The sequence below is a fragment of the Triticum dicoccoides genome, chromosome 5A (genome assembly GCF_002162155.2).
Source record: "Triticum dicoccoides isolate Atlit2015 ecotype Zavitan chromosome 5A, WEW_v2.0, whole genome shotgun sequence".
NCBI classification, from domain to species: domain Eukaryota; kingdom Viridiplantae; phylum Streptophyta; class Magnoliopsida; order Poales; family Poaceae; genus Triticum; species Triticum dicoccoides.
This window is the reverse complement of record NC_041388.1, coordinates 10,963,162-10,973,176: the sequence shown is the minus strand read 5'-3', so window position 1 is coordinate 10,973,176 and position 10,015 is coordinate 10,963,162. Positions and strand designations below refer to the sequence as shown.

At 45.2% G+C, this 10,015-nt stretch overlaps 1 protein-coding gene across 1 annotated transcript; it reads right to left on the bottom strand.

Moving 5' to 3' along the window:
* Nucleotides 1-4,185: 4,185 nt before the first annotated feature.
* Nucleotides 4,186-6,409, bottom strand: LOC119296807 (pathogenesis-related protein 1A-like). The gene is made up of 3 exons (XM_037574866.1): nucleotides 6,383-6,409; nucleotides 4,985-5,139; nucleotides 4,186-4,895 (listed from the first exon to the last, which is right to left on the bottom strand). The coding sequence occupies exons 1-3, from the start codon at nucleotides 6,407-6,409 to the stop codon at nucleotides 4,550-4,552; spliced, it is 528 nt and encodes a 175-aa protein (XP_037430763.1). The 3' UTR covers nucleotides 4,186-4,549.
* Nucleotides 6,410-10,015: the final 3,606 nt, after the last annotated feature.

The window sequence follows — 10,015 nt, the reverse complement described above, 5'->3', positions numbered from 1 at the left end:
CCACATGGGGTAGTTCCAAATATATTTCTATATATGTAGCGTGTTCTTTCAATTTACTCGTGACAAGTTACCTTCTTACGAAATTCTTTTAATTAACGTGTGATATGACATGTTAGAAGAGAAAGAAACCATGTTAGCCATAAACTCGCTTGGATCACGACAGCTGGAGATTTACACACGACCGAATTTGTTCTACTCCAAAGGCCCAGGTGTTGAAAATTTGCAACGTTTGATGCTGTTTTGGAGGGGTGCTGTAAATATAGAGTAAAAAAAAGTAGAGATATGACAGCTGTTAGAGCACTTTTTTTGACCCTTGATGATGTAAAAAGCGACTAGGCCCTATTATATTTCCCTAATAATAAAGCACCTATTTTTTAAAAAAACTAAGTGTGTCGGCTTCACCGTCGCTGCTCTTTTACACAAAGGTCCCTGTGCTTTTTAGGAATTGAACCCGCAATCCTTTTTAAGTGGCCAATTTGAGGTAGCGTTTCGTTGTTTGTAGAAACGTCCCTGTAGTTTAGTACATTCAGCCCGCAATCCTTTCAACAGACACATCACGCCACGATCCCCTTCCTGTTCCCCGCGCACGAGCGGGCGCGCCGCCGCCGCCGCCTTCCTCGCTGAGTCCGCGGCCGAACTCCACGCCGGGAGCAGCGGTATACATCCCTCCGTCGCCTCCCTCTCCCTCGAGCCTCGAACTGCTCGGCAGCCTTCCTCCCGTCCCAAGTCCAGGAGATGCATGGGGACCACGGCGGCATGGAGACCATCGTCGCATGGGAATACGAGCACCGGCGGGATGGAGACCATCGTCTCCCTCAACCGCCTCGCCGGCTTTCAATAATTTGTCGCCGGATCCTATCGTCGGCATCCGTAACTGCAAGAACCGGACGTCCCCTGTGCCCTAGCAGTGGTCACTCTCGATCTCCCTCTCCCGAACGACCCAGGTACCCTCCCCATCTACTCTGTTATTCTGAGACCTCGATTGTGGCGTGGCTGCTATCAGAACTTCTTACTGATATCACGATGTCATGCACTATGCATCCTGCTTGCCCATAGCAATAGTAACACCATCACCTTTGATTGGAATTACCTTATTTGTGCAATTTGGTCAAGTGTGTTCACGTGTGATGCCACTGAGCCTGGGAATGAGGTGGATGATCCTGCCTAGGCACCAGCTCCTGTGATTAGATGAAATCAGAGTGTATGATTTATTCTTACAGAAAACTTTTCATGCAAACTGGATGTCCTCATGTGTCCTTTCAGTACCATGATTGCAATTCAATTCAGCAAATTATGTAAGGGCCAAAAAGAGGCATGCTGCCGCAGATGTACTACTTCTTCAGTTACATGAATATATAGAGCTAAAATTAGATTGTGGAGTATAACTGATTTTGGAGTGTGGCACTGTCAATTTCAATAAATCTGCACTACAAGCTAAAGGTGTGCTATCTAATACAGATCAATGAACAGATCCTACTGTGTTGCGACGAACAGATCCTTCAAAGTACCACTTCTAATGCAGCAGCCGACCATATATTGTTACAAAGAAACCATATAAACTCGATTCAGTTACAAAAAAAGATCATGTCCATATAAGGTCTCTTATCTCTTGGTGTGGATTTTCTTTACGAACTTACTTGGTGTGGATTCTTGTTTTAATAGCTAAATCAATATCAACAGTTATATATTCCAGTTTTTACTCCTTTCCACTTTCGTTCTACTAATTTGTGCCTACTTTTGTACAATGCTTTTAACTGAAATTGGTTGGTCATGCAGACAGAAGGTGCACAAGGCCATGGCCGGTTGCGCCGGCGATGGGGTTGGTGCACACAATAGTGACGTCAACCTGACTGCTGGCTGTTAAGCATCGTCTTCAACGTCCATACTACCACATATCTTATTTAGTTTGACCTTCCCTGAGGATGAGGGCTTCGTGCCTCACATGGTAGTGTTCTCTCCCAATCTCATGAGGCTACCACAATCATAAGCCATCGTGTTCATTAGGGAAATAGAGGTCCAGGAAAAGAAGATGGTTTGGGGAAACACAAACATGCTGAGGCATAGTAAAGCTGCAGATCTAAATGCGTGGACAATATCTCCTGTAGTTTTGATTCATTTTTATTCAGGTAACTGCTCCAGGTGAGAATGATGTGCTACTGCTCATGCCAAAGGCTGTGATACATTTTTTTTATGATAGTATGAATTGATTGATGATGCAGCACAAGTAGCACAAGTTCTGCAGTATCCATTTCAGTAAGAAGTTTGCATTGAGTAATTCTTTTAAAGAAGAAGCTTACAATGCACAACTAGCTAGCGAATACTTCATTCTTCGGTGAAAGACATATCATATAATTACCTTGAGCACATCAATACAAGATTTTCTAGCATCAAGTGTTGTTCATGGTTCACTCATAATGTGTGTTCTGTCCACTTTTCAATTTAATTTTATTAAGATTTCTGGTTATCACTGCAGGAGTTGCACCAGAGTCAACAAGGGAAGTCAGCATTGCAGACTCTGTTAACCGTTCCAGATTTTATCAACATTAAATGGTGCATTGCCATTGACAGGTGCCTTCTTGCATCACCTACCATTAATTTGTTTAGAAGTTCAATGATCCATCTCATCTTATTAGTACCTAAGTTTAGCGACAGGCATATGTATTGTCAGTTTTTATGTCTGACGCTCTTGCCTTCCATACGTACTGAATTAACAAAATTCCTATGTTCAGGAGGGGATGCAGCGCTGGAAATAACTCATCGTAGTAATTAGCTCATTATTGTATATTGTCAGTTATACTTCTCTTCATATATACTACGACATCACGTTTCCCTCTCTATCTGCTAACATGAATGCCCAGTTTTAATAGAAGTCCTGAAGATTATGGTGAGATTGTCTTCAGCAAAAGAGATCTGTATTGGTGGTAGATCGATGACACCAGAAGAGGACTGCCTCAACGAGAGCTACTCTTGGCCTTGGGCACAGTAGTATGCATGCAGCCAGAGCCATGTGTGCAATAAGGCAATGACAATGGCATCATGTAGTCTAGCATATAGTGCCTATTTATATTTGACTGAATTTCTACAGGTAGCAAAGGTAATAACAATGGCATCATGCTGTCTCGGCTAATGATTCTATTAAATTAGCCTTTTTAGCATAATGGCTCATACATATGTGTACGTGCATGCATGTAACAATGGATTGGTCAGAATTGGCAACATTATTAAATCTTGAAATTCGTCTACAAATAGAGAAGACAAACAGAGCTATCACTATAGATGACGCATAACGAACTTCTCATATTTACATGGCTGGGTATATATGTATGTCCAAGTATTTGTATACTTCAATGTTATGTGAGTAAATATACATCTTACACCAAAATATTTAGAAATCCCCAGTTCAATATATTATGTTTAAAAATAAATAGATGATTAACTTGAGGCATGCATAATAAATAATAAATTCAAGGTATCTATCTGAAGTTTTTGTAAGTAAAAGGCAGTATAACAAAGAGTAGAATCTAACACTTATTTTCGTGTCATTTTGGCTTTAGTATTGAGAGAAATAAAGTTAGGGTAAGTATTCATTTTTAATGGAATAAATCTGGTGTGCCAAAGATAATGCAAGCAAATGTCTTTTCTAAGGTTAGGGCATTGCATCTATTACCCATAGGACATGTGCGTGCATTCGTTCTTGGGGTAAAAAACATGAACGGAGATGATTGCCTCCTTGCCCTCGCATCTTGATATGATAGTGCGCCATTGCATGGAATCTAGATAAGAACATATTTTTTTTGCATATCATGGTTTTTGGTCTCCTCATCCCCATCGTTTGCATGCTACATCCCCCTAGGATGAATTGTTGAGTGGAGGAGTAGGACGCCGGGGTCACGCGCTCATCGAGGCTGCCGTGCCCTATGGAGACGTTACAATAGAGATGAGGAGCCCGTTGCAACGCACGGGCATATGTATTAGTTATAGCTTATTGGGCACCTATATATTAGAGGTGCCCTTTATGTAATCTTGACGCTCGTGGTTGATGTATGAAAAATTTTCCTTGCGAAAAAAAAACTCGATCGTTTTTCTTGGAACCTCCTTATCAATTGACGCAACTTTCAATTGTTAAAAGACAACTGCTTACATAGGACAGTAAAGTATTCTCTCTACTACAAAAAACAAAGCACATTACTTGGTTAAGAATAAACATCATAAGTTGTTCTTGGCAACGAAATACAATACCTACCTACCACGTGACAAGCGTGGTAAAAGCAATCTCAAATTGAGAAAAAAAAAATACAATACCTACCCGAAAAAAAAATACTGCACACCTGGTATTTTCCTACCAGCAGCTGCAAGGCTTTATCTCAGAAGATTGCTAATTTTTGCACATGTTATGTATGTGCAAGAAATATTAAAAAATATACGCACATTCTACTGGAGTTGTACTACTGTCGTGTGGATGCGGAGAATGAACTACGTGATTAATTAACCGATTAATCAGATGGAATATTAATTAAGAGAGAAATGCTGAGGATGATGATATGATGAGTTAGAATGGCTTCTCCCCGTCGTAGTTCCCTGGCGGGTAGTAGCTGCAGACCATGAGGGTGTCGCCGCTGGTGCAGGTGACGCGGCCGCAGCCGACGGCGGTGGTGTGCTTCCACACCACGGCGGTGTAGTGGCCGCACTGCTTGCCGGCGTCGCAGCTGTTGGAGCCGTAGTGGTAGTTCTGCTTCTCGTCGCTCCACTCGTCGACGGTGTGGCGCCACGTCCACGCCCTGCCCTCGCCGTACATGAGGTTCTCCCCGTACGGCCCCGTCGAGTGCTTCAGCGCGCAGTCCCCCTTGCGCTCGTTCGCGTAGTGCTGCGCGTACTGGGCCACCGTCGCGTTCCACCTGCATCCATCCATCCAGTTGGCCGAGTTGTCATCATCGTCTCCGGCGCCGGCCGCCGCGAGATGCATGCTTGCATGTCCAGTGCTTACGTGAGAGGGGGCACATGCTCCTTGGCGCGGAATGCGTTGTGCTCCTTGAGGATGTTCTCGATGGCCTTGGGGCTCAGCCCGTCCACCGGCTCTCCGTCGTCGTCCAACTGCTTGTTGGCGGCCCCGCCAGCGTACGATCCGCCGCTGGTACTCGGCTGCACGGGCACAGACGGCGTCGCCGGCGAGGTTGGCGTCGGCATCCACTTGGGCGTCTGCGGCTCCGGCACCCACTTGGTCGTCTGCGTCTCCGGCATCCACTTGGGCGTCTGCGACTCCGGCAGTGGCTGCGGCTGTGGCTCTGTCGTCGGCTGCTGCGGGACGTAGCCGCCGGTGAACGCCCCGGCTAAGGAGGCCCCCGGCATGAACCCCGTCTGCGCGACGTATTCCGGCCTAGCGAGCAGATTGCTGGGCACTGGCATCACCTCCGGCTGCGGGAGGAGCTGCCCGGGGTTCAGGTTCGTGGCCAGCGGCTCCACCTCCTGGCTCGCCACGGCAGGAACGAACTCGAACTGGCCGTCGGCGCGGCCGGCGATGAGCAGGCACACCACGGCCACGGCGGCGACGACCGCCGGTACTAGTTGATCGGCGTGCATGGCCGGTTAACGTAAAGTGGGTGGGATTCACACCTTTTTTTAGATTTTTTTTGCATGCTGGCGCGTACGTGTGTTTACGTACGAAGAGAGATGCTAATTTCGGCATGGATTGGTGGCCATTGCTATTTTTTGGACCAACAACACTACAATGGATGTCCTCAACCATATTGATAGCAATGGACGTCCTAACTGCCAAGGGAAGATCCCGTACACAACACTCTTTTGTGGCTGGTTTGCTTTATCGATAAATACGCATCTTGACTAATATAAATGATAATAGCCAGACAAATTTATAAATAATATTTGATGTTTTATAGTTTGGCCATAACTTCAAATATTGTGTCAACTAAAATTGATTTCTATACATTGTTTTGGTCATACATGGTATTGTGAAAATTCCACTGATCACATAAACAATAAAAGGTATAATCATTTCATAATGCAATGCAGCTTGTGTTCAAGGACAAAGAAATGGGAAACCTTTACCATAAAAAGATAATCCAATAGACTTGTTGAACAATCACAAAATCAAGATAACAAATGAATGAATAGGTCCTCTCTAATTTAGGCTCGAGGCATGGTGGAGGTAGCTCCAGTAATACTTGTTGGGCTTCAGCTGCACCCAACTCTGCTCTTTTTCCTCCTTACCAGCTACAAACTGTACTCAACCACATCAGTGATGCATCTATGCCACTATCCTGTCATCTACACCAACACCATGATAACCAGCATCAACACCTTTAGGCTCTTCTTCGTCCTTTTGTCACCAGTGAGAACTTGTACCCTGTCCAACCACGTCACGCACCTCCCTTGGCATGTGCAGCCACGTCATGGTGGGATGCGCACAATACTGATCCAGGCGCGACTAGAATGGTGAGTAGAGTGTCAATGCTATAGTTAGGGGAATTTTACAACTGGAATATGCACGTAACAACATGTAAATTACCAAAGAATTATAGCCAAACTACCAGATCAAAAATGTACTTATCGAACCCATCAGTTTAAGAAAGATATAGGGGTGTTGAATGTGCTTTGAGGAAAATGATTAATTATAAAATTCAAGTAGAAATGTTCACAATGGTACATTGTTTTTGGAGTGAGGCATACCATGTCACTAAAATTGATGTTAAGAGGGTAATTAAAATTATTCTCCGAGCAAATGTAATTTTTCATATTTCTTATAAATAGGGTTAATTGGATAAATGCCACCCCAATTTTGGTGATTCCAAATTATGCCACTCCAAATTCTAAATTCAGAAAAATGCCACTCCAATTCTCCCACTTCAGTTACCGAGGTCAATTTTAGTGAAAACATTGTCTTGTATATGTCCCTTATTTTTCTTCTGGATGAAAATGCCCTTGGCCCCAACAAACTCAGAACCACCGACACCGAGCCCTAGCCACCACCATTCGCTACAGGTGTGTTTGGTAGCACTCCGAACCTAGCATGGTTGTTCTCCTTTGATACATGCTGAGTACATATATTTGCTGTTGTTTGGTAGCGGTGTATTTGCTGAGACATGCTAAATTGGTACTTTGTTTGGCAGCTTTGCATCTGCTTAAACATGTCAGTCGGTACTATAGCAACCAGTATTTTCAAACAAGTGAACAATTTTTTTCAAAAATGTGAACAATTTTTTGAAACATGTAAAAACTATTTTCTTTGAAAATTTAAACATTTTTTTGAAATTTTATTTTTTTTTGAAATCGAAACAAAATTTGAAAGTTTTATCTTTTTTAAACTTCATTTTTTTTAATCTGAACATTTTTTGAGAAAAATCCAAACAGTTTTTGAAAATCTAAACAAAATTCGACTTTTATTAAAAATTTAAACGAAATTTTAAATTCTGAAGTTTTTTCTGAAAATGTTAACAAAATTTGAAAATATGGATCTCTTTGAAAATTTTAGAAAATTTGGACATTTTAGAAAATTTGAACAATTTTTGGTATTATGAACATTTTCTAAAATTTTAATTTTTTAAAAGAAATTCCAAATATTTTTTAAAACAAGTTGTCTCTCGCTTCGCTCATGCATGCTAACTAGTGAACGGCTGATGGGCTGTCCTTTGTTCATGAATGCTATGCAGATATTTGGGCTGAACTCGTGCATGCTGAGGAGGCCCCATGCAGGTTATCAAACACCCAAAAGTTGGTCGAGGAGGGAACTTTTATACCCATGCGCCCTCCATGCATTATACCAAACACAACTAGATATTTTTCCTCCTGTTTTCCTCTTGATCCCCTCCTCTGTCGCTAAGAACAGTGCGCCGCCGCCGTAACCCTTCCCGTCGGCGCCCCACAGCTCTAACCACCGCCGCCGCCACCCCCTTCTCTCCCCCCTTGCCCCATCTAACCCAAACTCCATCTCCTCGTCGTGTGCTCCAGTAGCTGCCGTTGGCGCCTCGCAGCCCTAGCTGTCTCCGTGCTGCTTAGCGTCGCCTCCTCTCTCCCTTCTTCCTCCTCGCAACTGGCAGTGTCGCCCGCCTCATGCCCTTGCCTCTTCGTTGCATCGCTGGCTCCCCACAGCAGCGCCACCGTAGCTCTTCATGCAACCACCTCGCGCAACACCAGCATGGCCCTGAGAGATGTACCTGCAGGGTGGAGCTTCTCACCGTTTGCTTCTTGGAGCAATAGCAAGGGCAGCGTCGGTGGCAGCAGCGGAGAAGGCGGCGACACCTGAAGAATGCACACAAGATGATGTGTGAAATTCAGCAAAGAAATGCTGAGACTTTGTGTGATGTAAATAGTAGGCAGATTGGAAACACTGTAGTTGTAGATGTAACCTGTGATTTTTTTTTTGTGCTTCTATGTGTGCATTGCTTCTGGTGGTTGTGCTAAAAGTGTAAACTTCTTCTCTGTCTAGATGGATGGAAAGATGCATGAAGCCTGTGAATGTATAGATATAAATATACAGATGCATAAAAGTGTAAACTTCCTCTCTGCCTATGATGTACAGTGAATGTGGTGTTCAAGTGAATGGAGCAAAGTAAACTGTGAATATAATGTGCATTGTTTGGAGAGAAGAGATGCATAAAGTTAGTGGAAAATTTTGACATGACCTTAGTGAAAATACAGATAATTTGCATCAGATTACAAGTGAAAATGTTCTGCATAATAGTAGATGAACCAGAATATAGTCTTAAAATTCGAGCTCCAGCTTGAGTTACCACACACAAACAGCTACCCCAGACACCAGTTCAAGTAACAGTTTGAGCTAACACACACACACACACACACACACACACACACACACACACACACACACACACACACACACGCATGGTCCAGAACAGATTACAAGTAAGCATATCCATCCCCCAATCCAAGGAAGCAGATTTCTCTTGGTTCCTAGAGTTCCTAGAGTCTTCTTCTTGACCGGAGTGTTGGTATTGGTCTTCACAGGAGTCTTCTGCCTGCAGATACAATTTAAGCATGTGCAACAACTAAGTATAACCCTGCTGCACGGGCACGGACGGCGTCGCCGGCGTCTCCCACGTCTCCGTCGAGGTTGGCGTCGCCGGCGGCTCTGGCGTGGTCGGCGTCGCGCCGGTGCGGTAGAAATCGCCCTGGTCGCGCGTGGGCGTGACCGGCTCCGGTTCCCTCGTGGTCGTCTGCTCCGGCTGCGGCTCCGCCTCCGTCTGTGGCTCCGGCTCGGTCGTCTGCTCCGGCTGCTGCTCCGCCTCTGTCTCTGGCTCCGGCTCGGTCGTCGGCTGCTGCCGGGAGTTTCCGCCGGTGTACGGCCGGGATAGGGCGGCCCCCGGCCTAGGGAGCAGATTGCCGGCGGCCCCCGGCCTAGGGAGCAGATTGCCGGGCACTGGCATCACCTCCGGCTGCGGGAGGATCTGCCCGGGGTTCTGGTTCGTGGCGAGCGGCTCCACCTCCTGGCTCGCCGCGCCACCAGGGGCGTACTCGTCCTGGCCGTCCACGCGGCCGGTGATGAGCAGGCACACCACGGCCACGGCGGCGACGACCGCCGGTACTAGTTGATCGGCGTGCATGGTCGGTTAACGTAAAGTGGGTGGGATTCACACCTTTTTTAGATTTTTTTGCATGCTGGCGCGTACGTGTTTATGTACCGAGAGAGATGCTAATTTCGGCATGGATTGGGGGCCACTGCTATTTTCTGGACCAACCACATTACAATGGATGTCCTAAACCAGATTGACAGCAATGGACGTCCCAACTGCCAGAGGGAAAAGGTAAAAAGAACGTGCACAACACAGATGCTAATTCCCAATCATATGCTATATACACCTAGGAGATCCATGCCCCTCACGTAGTATATGTAACATGTTCGGCAATTGGTTGCGGGATATTGATAAACAATTTTTTGCATATATTCTTATGGGGGCGGCTGCCTTTTGCTGGGAATTATGGCTTATCAGGAGTGATGTGGTTTTAGTAATAAATGTATTGCAGGTTATTAATGCATGTATGC

Excerpts from the sequence above, each read along its gene's own strand:
- LOC119296807 (XM_037574866.1), bottom strand. The coding sequence starts at position 6,409 with ATGACGTGGCTGCACATGCCAAGGGAG. Across the intron at positions 5,140-6,382 it reads GGCTGCACATGCCAAGGGAG|CCGAGTACCAGCGGCGGATC; the intron begins GTGCGTGACGTG and ends GTGCCCGTGCAG. Across the intron at positions 4,896-4,984 it reads GAGCATGTGCCCCCTCTCAC|GTGGAACGCGACGGTGGCCC; the intron begins GTAAGCACTGGA and ends GGATGGATGCAG.